The following is a 15395-nucleotide window of genomic DNA, read 5'->3' as shown; positions in this document are numbered from 1 at the left end:
TGACAGCATTCGTTGGTAGACGTTAAAGATCCCATGGTACCCTTTGTGAAGAGTCGGCGAGCTATCGCCGGCACCATGAACAAATTCCAAATTCCTGCCAGAACCAGCAGAGGGCAGTGTATCAGCAGCACAGCCATGCCCTCAGCCAGTAATGCTACCCCGCAGCCTTGTGCTGCATATGGACGAAGAAGAATTAAAATGGAGAGTATCAAAGGAGCATTACGGAAGAATTCATTAAGTTGTTGGAGTAATAGTTTCCATCCACAAACAATGGTGTGCTGTGATTATTTAATCTACACGAATAAATGTGTGTGTGTGTGTGTGTGTGTGTGTGTGTGTGTGTGTGTGTGTGTGTGTGTGTGTGTGTGTGTGTGTGTGTGTGTGTGTGTGTCCTCCATAACTCCAAAACCATGAAACCTAGTGTCCCAAAACTTTTCATGCAAACTAAGGGAACTCCAAGGAAGTGCGTGCATGAAAACTGGGTGTTTGGGTAAATTTAAACACCTCGTTTTTGAGGATAATTAATGGCTTACCTCCATGAAAGGCTTATCCTTCGTCATCAGCCCAACTTCACCTCCCAGCAATCTTAGCCGCCATTTTGATTTGTACTGTTCAGACGATTATATTGAGTGAAGAAAAGATTAAGTAATCTGCAGAAAGTGGAACTTCATTGATCGCAACAAAAATAATTAATCAACTGGATCGCCGTGCTCTACAAGCTACTTTTGCAAGCGATGGTGATGCAGTCTACAGGGGTCCTTTTTTGACAATGATGTGTACACTTTGCTTTTTCAATATTTTGTGAGATCTGCTTTTATGACAAAATATTAATATAAATGTATAAATAGTTGCTGAAATATACTAATAGCCAGCATTTAGTGGAAGCATGAAGGGCTACATAGACAGCACACACGGACGTGGTATAAATGGATACAAATGACTCTCTGTGGGGGTGTGTGCATGCCTGCATGCTTGGTTACATGTGTACGGTGTGCAGGTTTTGCAGGCTCGCAGACTGAACTCAGACAAGGGCCCATGGTTTGTGGCGCCATGGTGGAAGTAACGTGGTCACGAATAATGTTCTTCGGCACAGGGGAGTGGATGTGCTGCGGTGCCAAAGCCACAAGGGACGTGCTGTACCATGTGGTTGTGGAGAAATCCATGCGAGTGGAAGGATGAGTATATCGCCGGTGCATGGTGCACGGTTAGCATGGACTGTGAGGAGGTTGGAGGAACGTGTATGGCGGACGAAAGACTGATGGCTTCCCCAGAGTGTAGCACAAACAAATCCAATGCGTAATGAGCCGACCGAAGGGGTGCAAAGGTCACTACATGTGTGGACACGCATGCATACAGGCAGACCTTTGCCAGGCAGGTAGCGTGGGTTTTAAATGCTCCCACACGGTTTTATGCAGAACCCGGAGGTAAAAAGAAAATGTTGTTGTTTTGGTGTGATTTATCGCCCTGGTACACTGCCTTCACTCCCCCTCCCCTCATTCTGCTTTCCTTCCCCTCATGCTGCCTTCTCTTCCCCTCCTCACGCTGCCTTCCCCTCCCCTCCCCACACTGCCCTCCCCTCCCCTCCTCATGCTGCCTTCCCTTCCCATCCTCATGCTGCCTTCCATTCACCTCCTTCCACCCCTCCCCCTCCCCTCATGCTGCCTTTCCTTCTGCTCCCCTCATGCTGCCTTCCCTTTTCTTCCCCTCACACGAATCTCCTCCAAACCTCTTCACCACCGCACAACTCTCCAGAGGTCGAGGAGAGGAAGGGGTGTCAAAGAATGTACAAATTTGACAAATGAATGCTTTTTTATTCGTCAGAACTGCTGCTCGGATGAATTCCGCAGTTTAAATTTTGAAATTTGCCTCAGGTTAAAAGATTCTTGAGATTATCACATGTGCAGAAATCAAAATAAAGGAACAAACACTGATGCAGCTTTTTCGATGATTGAAGGAAGATGCCCTCCCTTCCCATCCCTTCCCTTCCCCTCCCCTCATGCTTACATCCTCCCAAAGCCTCTTCCTCTCCACCCCCCATTGATGTCTCAGGGTGGTGTTCTCATGGTGTTTAGTATGACCCACTTGAACGTGCTGTTTCCATGCATCCCATTTCGTTCAACCTGTACTAATGCCGGCAGAAGGAGACCATGCCGTCCCCCACCACTTTCGCTCAAGTCCCCCTCCCAAAAGCAAGTTGAGAACACCCCCTTCCTCTCCCCACTTACCCCCTCTCTCTCCCATCCTCCTCACTCCCACCCCCATCCCAGAGTGTATAGGGATGTGTGGTGAGGCATCACTCTCTCTCTCTCCCCCCTCACCCCTCCTCACCCCCTCATCTCTCTCCATTCCCCCCTGTTAATATTCCCACCAGCGAAGCAACAGGTTGTATTTGCTAGTCTAAAAATAAAAAGGGTCATCATAAAGAAGTTCTAAAAATATTTTTGGCCTCATTTGCCTTTTTGGGTATAATGAGATGTTTGCTATCCTTATTATACTTCACACTGCACCGTTTAGTATCGGTGATCCATGACAAACCGTTTGAGAATATGAAAGTAAACGACTAATCAATAAGATGGACCATTTCATTGCCGTTGCCAATAAATGTAATATAACCTCCAAACGATGTCACTGTGTCTCTTACCGGAGAAAAGCGCCACATTGCTGTGCGTCGAATCGTACGGGCACCGCGCCATGCCACTCGCCTCTGGCCCACTTTGCCTGGCGACGCCGCCTGGCTCTCCCCACCCACTGGCTCCCTTGGGAGGCAGCTATAGGGACAGCCAGGAAAGAGGAACAAAGAACGGGCCTGGGGGTTACTGGAGCTGAAAAATCAAACCCATGAATTAGTGACGAGTGCACAACTACAGCAAATATATTAACATCAACAGCTGCATTGAATAATAATAGTTGTCGTGGTAATAACAACAGCAACAACAGCAGCAGCAGCAACAGCAGCAGACAATGTGGTAGTGTATTGGTGAAAGTCCACTCTGAGTCTGGGAGGTCGATGGCTCGAACCCCAGCAGAGTCATACAAAAGACTTCAAAAATGTTCTGTGCTGCTTCCTCGCTTGACACTCAGCATTTCCAATAGAGCACAGACAAACAACCATATGTTGGCAACCATTATGCAGGCTTGATAGGCCTAATTGGCTCCTGCATTTAAGTCCCTTGTAAGGGAATTCGCATTTTTATCAAAAAAGGGAAACTTATTCTGGAGCTCGTCCTTGAGTACTTGATTCAATGACTAACTTTGGTAACATTGAATCAGCAAACTATAGTATCACCACCCCCTCGTACTTCATCATGCCAATTAAAACCCTTGTCTTGAGCAACTGTTGTTCTGGAAGGACAGTTGCCCTTTACAGCTAAAACACAAATGTGTGGGACATTTCATAATGAGAATAAGTTGCAATATGTAACATTCCATTTATTGTAGCCATGACCAGTTCACCTTGACTTTCACAGCTCATTTACCATCGGGTCCACGGTGTGTAAAGCACGGGCGACGACGTCTGGAAATTGCATACAAATAAACCCATCTTCATCGGTAAATGTGTCATCCGGAAAATTGCATTTTTGTTTCAGCTTTCTATGCAAAACATGTAGTTGAAAAATAATGTAGAAAATAAGCCACGTTGAAACGAAGCCTATAACAGCAGTGATTGTGAAAACAAAACGTGACCGGCAGCCATTTTGAACAGAATGAGCGTTTTCCTTTCGGGCCTCGGACTATGCTACGCAGTTCGTAATACGAGCAAAGGAAAATAATGAACAACCATTACAAATGTTTTTACGCATAAACTGTGCAACCAGTACAGCTAGATTTGGTTTAATGACTGAGGCCTAGATTGTTAGGCTTTCACCAAAAAGCAAACACCCTGGAAAAACCAGTGATAATGAAAATAGAATTGCTTGCCAGCATCGTCACACACCCCTGTTAGAGGATAAAAACCACAAATACTACAACTGGGAATTGCAAGGCTCATGCTCTGAGCGTGGCCAACGATGCTGCCCAACAACTTGCCCGCCTGCACCACATCGGTCGGTCATCATGACCCGAAACGTGTCGCACCGACTCAATTTCCTCGAGACTAAAATAATACCGCATCCATGAACGGAACACCGGATCCAAACACCACGTGTGGCACACCGTTCTCAGCTTTCCTTGTCTCCATCAAATGAATCACTCGCAACAATCCAAAGCAACGTCCAAAAAGGATCTAGCAAGAGCTCACACACCTGTAAGGCGTCAACTTAAACCTGTGCGGATAATACGCATGGCTTATCCGTGCACCGGCACAAGTAATGACAATAATTTGATGAAGTGTTGCAATGGTCATTCATTCTTTCATTCTCCTTCGACATGAGGACGATGACCCATTAAGACCATTTCTGTTCTCTCCTTCAGTTAAAAAATATATTTTGATGCAAGAGTACGCATGTTTTTATGCCCTAAAAGTTCACTACGATACCGGCAAATCCCCCAAAAAACATGGACCCTTCCCAAATATTTTGCTCCCAATCCCTACTCAATTCTCAAATGTTCTCCAGGTGCAAACAATGACCTTTAAACATGACTCTCCTATTTACTCTGACATTTCCCATTTTCTTATCTCACCATTGCCAAAGCTTTGTGGAACCTGGTGGCATGCTGGTTATGGAATCTGCTCGGCGATTAGAGGCTCCTTAATTCAATCACCGGCACTGCCCTGCTTCGCCTTCTAAGGCGGCACCTTTACATACCTGCATGCTGATTGAATGACAGAGGAGCTGATATGGTGCAATAACAAAATAATGAATTGTTATTATTAATTATTATTATTATTATTAACACCCCTCTCAAACCCTGAGGATCCAATTCTCCAACTGCTAAGAAAACCTCATCATGTGTGACAGATATAGTGTCATAATGTAGATTGTTCAACATGACAAGATGCTGTTCCACACTTACTATATCACTATGGTGGGTCAGCCGTGAAAGGTAAAGTTTTATGCTTCTTTGTTTTGCTTATGTAAACTACAAATCCACACAAACTTCTATGGAAATACCTTCATGGTACTCATTTGGTAAGCATGCTATCCCATCTGCTTGAACTTCAACATTCTACACGATATTCATGAGTAGGTCAATGTACACCGGCACCATGGCCAAAGTACAAGTGTGAATTTGGGTTCATATTGAGACAGTCATTCCATCCAACGACAGAACAACGTCGTAGTAGGAAACAACATAGCTCAGTAGATGACGGCCCCTCTAGGTTTACAATAGGGTTCGATGAGAATAATAGTATCTGTCAGGCAGTGATAGCAAAGTTTAAATATCAACCTGAAGGAAAATGGGACTAACTCAACAACGGCAGGTCCACAATCCAACTTCTATGGTGGTACGTGAATTTGAACAAAGAATAGGGTGGTCAGGTTTTGCTACCAAATCAAAGCAGAAACATTCCTTGTACCTGTCTTGTTCAACTGATAGAAAACATTCTTTCATCTGTTTCCAATTTTCCCTCACAATTTCCTGCATTTTTTTTTTAATGCAATTCCTTATACATTGCTCCAGGGCTGTGGGTTCGGGTCCATGTCTCCGTTTTCGCTTCACTTGCCAGGATAACAGTTAAAACTGTGAGCTGCACAGGCCAGGCCATGGTGTCTTTTTGCAGTTCTATGTTCGTAGCAAATGCAGGTGACCTTACTGTTAACATAGTACTGTGGTGGGATTGCTGTGGGATGAGAGCCACCAGTAAAGGTTAGCTTCCCACCACAAATTCTCACCACAAAGCTATTTGAAAAAGGAGTAGCTATGAGTTCGACATTTAGAAAATATATATTTCATTTTCTCCATCCAATAGCTTAGAGCCAATCCTGACCAAGGTAAAGCTGTCCTGCACCCAACCCCCTTCACCAACCTCCCCGCCACCCTCCCTCGGTGTTTCAAATGCAGGGCGAGGCATCAATGTGTGCACGGTCACTCGGAAGGAGTTTAAGCTGGAACACCTAGTTGTTGGTAGACGTTATGTCTCCCATAAAATGTGTTTGATAAAATCATGAAAGGTGATCCCAAGTCTTTCATAAAAAAAAAAAGGCGAATTGTCACTTGCACCCGAAACTATACAAACTCTTGCCACATTCTGTCAAACGTCAGGTCTGGCCAGTTGGTTCGTGAAAGACTTTGGCCACAAATGTTCATGTCCGATCCCACAAGTAGGGAATAATTGAGGTGATCTATACAAGGGAAGTACAGTTTTCAATCTGGCGATTTTTATAGACACCAGTAAAGGCCCGATTGGCATCCAGACTTGTCAATGTCTTGTTCCATTGGTACATCCTACTGGTTGGTTTGTCTCATGTTTGATTAAGCAGCAGCCAAGGTCATGGTGGGGGCTGACAGGATAACTCAGAGGTAGCATGTTTGCCTTTGAGCTGGCTAGTCTGGGTTTGATTTCCAAGCAAAGATAAACTGTTTGACTGGTGTTTTGCAGACAATCTGTAAGATGGGATGTTATACCGGGGTGTCCTGCCCGCGAACATTATCTGGGGGATGTAAAAGATCCCACGGTGTCTTTCATAAAAGTAGGCCATTGTGCGCTGGCACCCTGGACGAATTCAAAATTCCTCCTCTAACCAACCATGAGGATCACGCTTTTCACCTTCTTGTGTCAGCCCCCAAGGCATTCTCAATACGTCAAGCAAAGGACCGGCAGCCGACCAGGATACGGTATTATGCCAGGGCCCCAAGACAGACAGACACAGACACGGTTCCTCTGTCGTCCTTCAATGGACTTAAATAGTGTGTCTGGCCAGGAATGAGACACACACACATTTTTAAAACGTTGTGTCCCAGAAACGTTTCCCTCTCACTATTGTAATCTTGTTAAATGTCACATGAGAAGTTTACCAGAAACAAGTGGTTTTCATTAAGCTCATTGTATCAAACGACGAAAGCAAATAGGTCCAACATATTGAAAACAATAATGAAGAGGATTCTTTTAATATCTTTCATAACATTACTTAAAGGATGTGAAGGTCGTGTAGTGTATAAGCTCCAGCAATTACAATGCATTAAATGTTTAACCTCACATGGAGCGTTTTCTAAATCTACTAAGGTCTATAAATGTACAAATACAACTGAATTCATGAGATAATAACAAACGACGCATATGAAACCATCGGGCAAAAGAGCAAGTGCCATCGTAGGGATGAAGAATAGTTTATTTGAGGTTGAGAGAAACAATTTTTGACTTTTCTTCCATAATCTTTGAAAACTTTTTTGTTTTGTTGATAATAATCAGCAGATCTCTTCCAAGCATGTCGTGCAAAATGGTAACCCTATGTTTCTCGAGGGTTAGTTATCCCTCCTAAGCCAAATCAACATTTCTTGTTACCCCACACACGCGAAGTCAAAGTAGGGTTAAGCAATTGTTTCACTTCTGTCTGTCTCTCTATCTGTCTGTCTGTCCTTCTGTCTACAAACATCAGTTTATGATCGAGGAACACCTTAATTTCAATTTAATGTCACATTTTGAACACAAGTCGGAACATGAATTGGAAAACGAACATGTAGTTTAGTCGTGGTCTACTATGGCTCTGAATATGTCCTGATCACGCATGCACAGAGAGCAGTGAGATAATATTTTTGTTCCGTTGGCCTGTATGTCAGTCAAACCGATTTTGAAAATAATTCCAAACAGGAAACGTCACAAAGGACACAAACAACAGCCACAAATAACTAATGTAACGTGTTAAATAAGGTGGCGTGAAAGATGGTGCATCAACAGCGGTAAACTTCCCGAATTTTTTTTTTCTACAATCTGTAAATCTGTATTTTATTTCAATTGAAATATATACTTGAACACTGCAGAACAAAAATCGCCTTGTTGGCACTATCAAAACCCTTCTATTTAGCAATTGTTGGCCAAAATATTACGGCATTTTACATAATCACGACCAATCAAATTTGTCACTTGTAGACCCCTGCCCATGTCCTTGTTTCTCAAGACAGCGCGGGGTAAGGTGTTTGATGAACTCTCTAGTGGTCTCGGTGTTTAATTGACAAATGTCAAATAAAATAAGATGCAAAGCATATGCGAAGGAACTTTCATTTATTTGAATATTTGACTCTTCGACATTGGTGCTGTTCGCTGGCATTTGCAGTGAAGAGTTCAGCTAGTTCAAGATCATTGACTGACCAGTGGTGCTGTGGGAGTTTTATTGTTTCCATCTCAAGTCTCGTGGTCCATTTGCATCACAGTGTGAGCAGACATGCTACAGGAATTACCAGCTGTCCTTTAATATACATGAGATCGTTCAGCTCACGAGAAAAATGTTAGCGCTGACAGTGACTAATCCTTACTTAACATCATCATGTGAGAATGCTCCCTCTATTCAGCCTGCGTGGATCAAGAGACATTTCTCCAAGTAATATGAGGCACCGCAGGGATGTGGGTTTGTGCCTTCAGCTCTAGTTATGGAAGAGTGGGCTTTTCATTTTCACACTGTTTGGATGACCCGTTTATTTGTTTTAAATACGAGGAAATACAAGGGAGTTGGATACAGGAGTTTGGCCATTTGGCTCATCGTAGCTGAGCTTATGTACAACCCATTTATTTAATCTGTTAGATTATTTAGTTCATTTCACTGGGGGGGGGGGGGTGAGAGATCACTAGGGTGTATCTTTTTTAGCGGTGGGGGGACTCGATGAGGATTGTAGGGTGAGGTACAAACAAACTTCAACAACACATTCACCATTTGACAAGACCTCATAGACACCACTATCATGCCAATCATGCCAAAGCTGTCCAACCATCCATACGTACCTAAACTAGCAACCAGTCCTGCCAGTCCATGCACCTTCTATCCAAAATCATTCCGGGTACCTATCTCATTTCAATTCAAACCTATCTACTGCTTGTGCTACCACTAGTTTTCTAGGGAGACTATTCCATACATTTACGACTGAGTGAAAGACCCTCACCTTACTGCCATCCTCACTCTCATATTTACTCTCAGGTTGTGGCCCACAGTCCAGCCACTGTACATTCTCCTGAAAAGTTATTCTACATTTATTTTGTCTACACCCTTCATTATCTTGAACATCTCTCTCATATCACCCTCTCATAGATCTTACACCATTTTCTTCCAGTTAATTAATTAATTCATTCATTCATGTGTCATGCTCTATACAGAGCACCGGTTCTGCCGAAGCAGTTCCTTGACAAGAGTTATGTGTAAATACCCCTGCCACCGAAGGTGGATGGAGGTTATGTATTCACCCCTGTTTGTGTGTCTGTTTGGCTGTGAGCAGGATATCTCAAAAAGTTATGGACGGATTCGGACAAAACTTGGTGGAGAGGTGAGGTGGTGTGTGACAAGGATGAAACGGATCGATTCCGGTGAAGATCCGGATCCGGATCCTATAATTTATTAAGTGATTCTTCACAGTTGAGAGATGGAGCCAAAAACAATATATATCATGATATCTCAAAAAGTTGTTATGCCAAAACCAGATGGATGAGTTGGTTAGGTTACAAGAACAAGCCGATAACGATTTTGGTTAAGGCCTGGATTCAGATTTGACGTCCCAGTGGGATAAAAAATGTAAACCGTTCAACCTGGCGGAGGTAAGCGCTCTACCGTGTGACGATCTAGCTTGTTTCATGCTTTTGTTTTACCTTATTATGATTTGGTTTATTTTGTAAATTTTGTGACAAAAGTCATTCCAGAAGTTTATTTATTCAACTACAAATTAGGGCTGCTGACAAAATAGTGTAATTTATTTGTTTTGTTTTTTATTATTGTCCTCCATAATGCCCTTCAACAAATGATATTCTCCTTTGAAAAGTAAAGAAAAAGTAAATTATAAAATAAATAAAATAGAAATACTACAGTTTGCAGGTTGAGGATTTAGTGTTCCCATCTGAGCATGTAGCTCAAGAATTTGGAATCCCAGGTTTGATCCCAACACAGTTTGTTGAATTGCTCAAAATGTCTCTGAATGTCATTTCAATTCATCTCAAAGTTTTAGTACCTTTATGTCTTAATGTTGTCCTATATGCAAAAGCTCCTCCATGAGCCTTACATACTGCAGAAAATGAACATAAAGGATAAAATTTGAATATAAAACAAAGAACATTTCCTTTGTTGGAAAGTGATGTTCAGAGTTTGTTTATCTATCACGACAACAGTGGGTTGTAATAAAGGCATCAATTCCATTTGAGATCAAACAAAGCAAAACCTGGAAAATAATCAAATAACTACAGATAGGCATAAAAAAATTACAAAAAAATGTAATAAAGTGAATGTCCATTGACCATTCATATGAAACCACTCCAAAATAGACCTGGTTGATTATATATATATATATATATATATATATATATATATATATATATATATATATATATATATATATATATATATATATATATATATATACATACAGGGTGTCCATAAAGTCTCTTTACAATTTAAAGAATTTATTACAAAAGCAAATGAATAGATAAACCTGTGAAAATTATTACAAAATGAGGAGTAGATATTGAAGTTTTTTTTCTCATTTAATACACTTCTATATGGGCACAATAAGTTGCACGAAGCATATCAAGACGGTATAAATTATAAAGAGACTTTATGGACACCCTGTGTATATATATATATATATATATATATATATATATAATCATGATGGAAGTAGTAGGAGGGAGACCTTTATATTCAGCCACCACATCAACCAATTTAAAGGCAAAATAAGGCAGAAATCCACTAATTGGTGGAAGTCTGGCACATCTGTCAATGAGACGTTGGATGGATGTACAGAATCGAATGAATTGTGGCTGCCTCTGTCCGAAGCTTTAATCGACTTATGGTCTCCATGAAGTCTCTTATATAAAACAATTAGGCTTGTTCTTATTGATTCAAAATGGACTTGCCCAAGTCAGGGTTTTAAATTTCTAGTTTGAATGTTCATGTTCACAATACAAAATGGTGACTTCAGTCCTACAGCCCCTGATGGTACTTTAACCCAGTGTGCACTTCAAAGTACAAGTTCGTTAATTAAGAAATTTGGCTGAAAAATACATGTTGAGTAAAATATACAATGGCTACAGAAAGACGACTCCCCGTTTCAAAATTTTCACCTTTTTGATACCTTATAGCCTGGAATTAAACTGCATTAAATCAGACTTTTTCCACCTTTATTTACACATCGTAACCCACAACTTCCAAATGAAACACAAATTATACAAATTTCATAAAATTAATCAATAATAAAAAAACTAGAATATCTTGGTTGGATAAGTGTCCACCCCCCTTATAATAGCAATTGTAAATTCGCTCAGGTGTAACCAATCACCTTCAAAATCACACACTAAGGTAATTGTCTTCCACCTGTGTTAAATTGTAGCGATTATGATTATTTCAGAATAAAATCAGCTGTTCCTGGAGGCTTCCTCTGCTGGGTAGTGAATTTCACAGCAAAGACTCAACTATGAGAACCAAGGAGCTTTTAAAAGACCTCTGGGATAAAGTTGTGGAAAGGCGCAGATCAGGAGATGGGTATAAAAATATTTCAAAGGACTTGAATATCCCTTGGAGCACAGTCAAGACAATCATTAAGATGTGGAAGGCATATGGTACCACCAAGACCCTGCCTAGATCAGACCATCCCTCCAAACTGGATGACCAAGCAAGGAGAAGATTGATCAGAGAAGCCACCAAGAGGCCAATGGTAACTTTGAAAGAGCAACATGCCTTTAAAAACTGATCACTGTGTGCATGTAACAACAATATCCCAAGCACTCCACAAGTCTGTCCTGTATGGTATGGTGGCAAGATGGAAGCCATCACTCAAAAAAGTTGACCTTGAGTCCCATTTGAGGAATGTTAAAAAAACCACTCCGGAGATTCTGAAGACTTGTGGCAAAACGTTTTGTTTCTTGGTCTGACGAAACCAAGATGGAACTTTTTGGCCTAAATGCAAAATGTTACGTTTGGCACAAACCCAACACAGCACATCACCCAAAGAACACCATCCCTACTGTGAAGCATGGCGATGGCAGCATCATGTTATGTGGATTTTTCTCATCAACAGGGACTTGGGTACTTGACAGGATAGAAGAAAAAATGGATGGAGCAAAATAAAGAAAATTCTCGAGGAAAACCTGCTGCCCTCTGCATGAAAGCTGAAATTCAGATGGAAGTTCACCTTTCAGCATGACAATGACCCGAAGCACAAGCCAAAGCTGCACTGGAGTGGCTAAGGAAGAAAAAGATTAATGTCCTTGAGTGGCCCAGTCAGAGCCCCGACCTAAATCCAATCGAAAATTTGTGCCATGACTTCAAGATTACTTTTCATCAATGCCCCACACACTGCTTGATTGAGCTTGAACAGTTTTGTACAGAAGAATGGGCAAATATTGCCCAATCAAGGTGTGCAAAGTTGGTAGAGACCTATTCCAGCAGATTCACAGCTGTACTTGCTGTTAAAGGTGCTTCCTCCAAGTATTAACTCAACGGCGTGGACACTTATCCAACCAAGATATTCTAGTTTTGTAATTTTTCATTAATTTTATGAACTTTGTAGAATTTGTTTTTCACATGGAAGTTGTGGGTTACAATGTGTAAATAAAGACAGAAAAAGTCTGATTTAACACACACACACACACACACACACACACACACACACACACACACACACACACACACACACACACACACACACACACACACACACACACACACACACACACACACACACACACACACCTTGCTCTGAGATAGCTTGATAGATATGTGAATAAAGTGTACCTTAGATGCACCTTTACACCTTAAATTGGTGGATCTGACAAAGCTTCAAAACAATAGTAAACACACATCTCCTATGGGGAGTTGTTTAGTCGGCTTTGCCACTTCTTGAGCATCTCCATAGTGTTATGAAAATGAACAAAAAAGCAGAAAATGTGGTGTTCTTTGTAATGTTCCTTGTTTTGCAAGGATAAAATATGGAAGATTTTCATTCAAACAATAATGAAAAGCTACCACATTACATCATAAAGGTGTGTGTGTGTGTGTGTGTGTGTGTGTGTGTGTGTGTGTGTGTGTGTGTGTGTGTGTGTGTGTGTGTGTGTGTGTGTGCAAAAAAACTTTATACACATAGACGCTAACTCTGCACTGCAAATATAATTGCTGGGTTATCTCACAGTCGGCATTTCATCAGCACGTGCTTCAAATAAAGGGTCACCTGTTGAACGGAATGCAGAGTACATGTGATACATTCATTTCTTGTATAAACGTCGCTTGCAGTCTGTCATATTGTGTTCCATCGCTCCAAATTAGCACGGACTTTCCCTTTGGAGCCCAGCAGAGAGCGGCTGCTCTAGGAATTTCCGGAAAAGCACCCGGACAGCACAACGTCTTAACTTGCTGCAGACGTCTACACGGATGACCGGTGTTCAATTTCGACCCGACAACTCGACCTCAATGGTGGTGTTTCTCCGTTATATTCTTCACTCGATCTTGGGTCAGATTGTTTGATAGGGTATGACGGGATGAACACGGGGCTAGTTTTTGCAGAGAACAGACATTCGGTCCAACTGTGGCATGCATGCCAACATCTGGGTCGCTGTTAAATACGAGTGCTTCACGTGGCATGATTCAGTAGAACTTTATGTTGCACACTTTTGTTTAGCACATACAGAGCAGTTGCTTTACTTCTGTTCACACGCGCCCTAAATTTAGTAGTTTGTCCAAGCAGTGTAACCTATTTTTGTGGCACAGGGCACAAGCCCTGTGATAAACGAGCTGTGAAGGTCCTCAAGGAGAGGCGATTGTTTACGTGTTGAAAATACGGTAATATGCTACGGTTTTACTACCACTAGGATTACAACTACTACCACTACAACAGGGTGTTTCATGCAGTTCGACCGTGGTCGTAATAAGTTACCAACGGTACAAATGATGACAATAACCTATGCCAACGGATGTCATCGTTTTTGATATAAACACGCATCAAAATCGAACTCGTATCTGAGATGACCAAATTTAAATACACAAAAACCAAACGTATTTGGTGACTCACCAGATAATCTCTGCAGAGCGGATTGAAGGCATTGGTGCCACAAACAAGAAGCGGGCCTCCAGGCCTGGGCGCGATAACTTTGATATAATTGTGGCATTCCTCCTGGGAGGGAGGGGAGGATAGATGGGGAAGATTTGCAGGAGGGAGGAGCAATGAATGATAAAAAAGAGGAAAATAATGCATGGGAGATTTTTAAGAAAATTAAAAATTAAAGATTTCAAAAAGTTATTCGGGAGAAGTTAAGGGATGGGAAAGAAAAAAAAAAAGAAGAGCCAAAGGAAAAGTAATGAATGGAACAGATTATAACGAGAAAACAAAGTCAATGAATAATGATTAAAAATAAGAATATTTGTAAGGGGTACAACAGAAATGAGGTGAGGAGGTGAGGAGGAAAGAATTGGGGAGTGGGGTGGGAGGAGGAGAAAAAAAAAACATCTCTAAAGCACCTCTGTTATAACCACATTCTTGTAAAAAAACAAATAAACAAAATGAGGACTTAAGTGCACAAGTATTTAAAAGTTCAAAGTTACCAACTGGCCGGTTGTTGGAAGGTCCTCGGACCGAAGCTCGTCTATCCCATACAAGTGAGAAGTCAACCTCGCTCGTGAGCATCATACGATTGCTTGACTATACGTGTAGCTTACCAACCAACTATCATAAATGCCTGGTAAATAATCTGTGTTAATGGTCTATTTGTCCAACTGTCGCCACCACTGCACCCACCGTCAACACCTTGCTCTCCCTCGAGCTTAGATGTTGTAAGAACAAAAATGGTTAACATGCTGGGTTTGCTGGGTCTTCGTATCGAGGCCGGGTGGGTACGTATGGAACTCGATGCCTCTGGTATGATGGTGGCAGTAGAGCTTAACTGGTTGTACTTACCATTGACTATCCTTGCATCTGATCCTTAATGGGGTCAAACCTCAACAGAAAAAAAACCCCTCCATTTTTACGCAGTGGTAGCAAGGGCCGCTGTATCTTGGAGCATGCTGTTCTTTGTGTGTGGATGAATGACGGCAGGTACGCTATCTTCATTTACACTGTGGACATGAAGTCCCACAGGGTACCTTTTGAAAGATTGTGTACCAGATGAAAACAGTAGTAGTCCATTATGTGCCAGTCCCCTTACCAAATTGCCTGCTTTGGAGTTAACCGTGTGTAATTAACACCACACATAGGTGTGATTCCTGATGTGTGGATACGACGGGCCAAACCTCCTCTTCATTTGCCTAGTTATCTTGTGATATGAAGCTGGGGGTCTGTACGACTGATCTCTGAGAGAGTAAATCTGGAGGATATCTGATGGGCCAATGCATTTTGAA

The 15395-nt window shown here is 41.8% G+C and overlaps 1 protein-coding gene across 18 annotated transcripts in view; it reads right to left on the bottom strand.

The window, feature by feature from the left end:
* LOC147021507 (semaphorin-6D-like) overlaps positions 1–15395 on the bottom strand; it is a 334361-nt gene that overhangs the window by 41229 nt on the left and 277737 nt on the right. For 17 of the 18 annotated variants that reach the window (XM_085891490.1, XM_085891493.1, XM_085891494.1 and 14 more), the window contains 2 exons: positions 14074–14175; positions 2642–2768 (listed from right to left, as the gene is read on the bottom strand). In XM_085891490.1, coding sequence (XP_085747616.1) covers positions 2642–2768; positions 14074–14175 — 229 coding nt within the window. The remainder of the gene's footprint in view (positions 1–2641; positions 2769–14073; positions 14176–15395) is intronic. The other variant, XM_085891497.1, reaches the window with a different exon arrangement.

Source organism: Eptatretus burgeri, chromosome 8 (assembly GCF_056783735.1).
Source record: "Eptatretus burgeri isolate ZD-2024b chromosome 8, Ebu_testis_v1, whole genome shotgun sequence".
NCBI classification, from domain to species: Eukaryota; Metazoa; Chordata; class Myxini; order Myxiniformes; family Myxinidae; genus Eptatretus; species Eptatretus burgeri.
The sequence above is the reverse complement of the archived record's forward strand: the minus strand, read 5'-3'. Positions and strand labels throughout refer to the sequence as shown.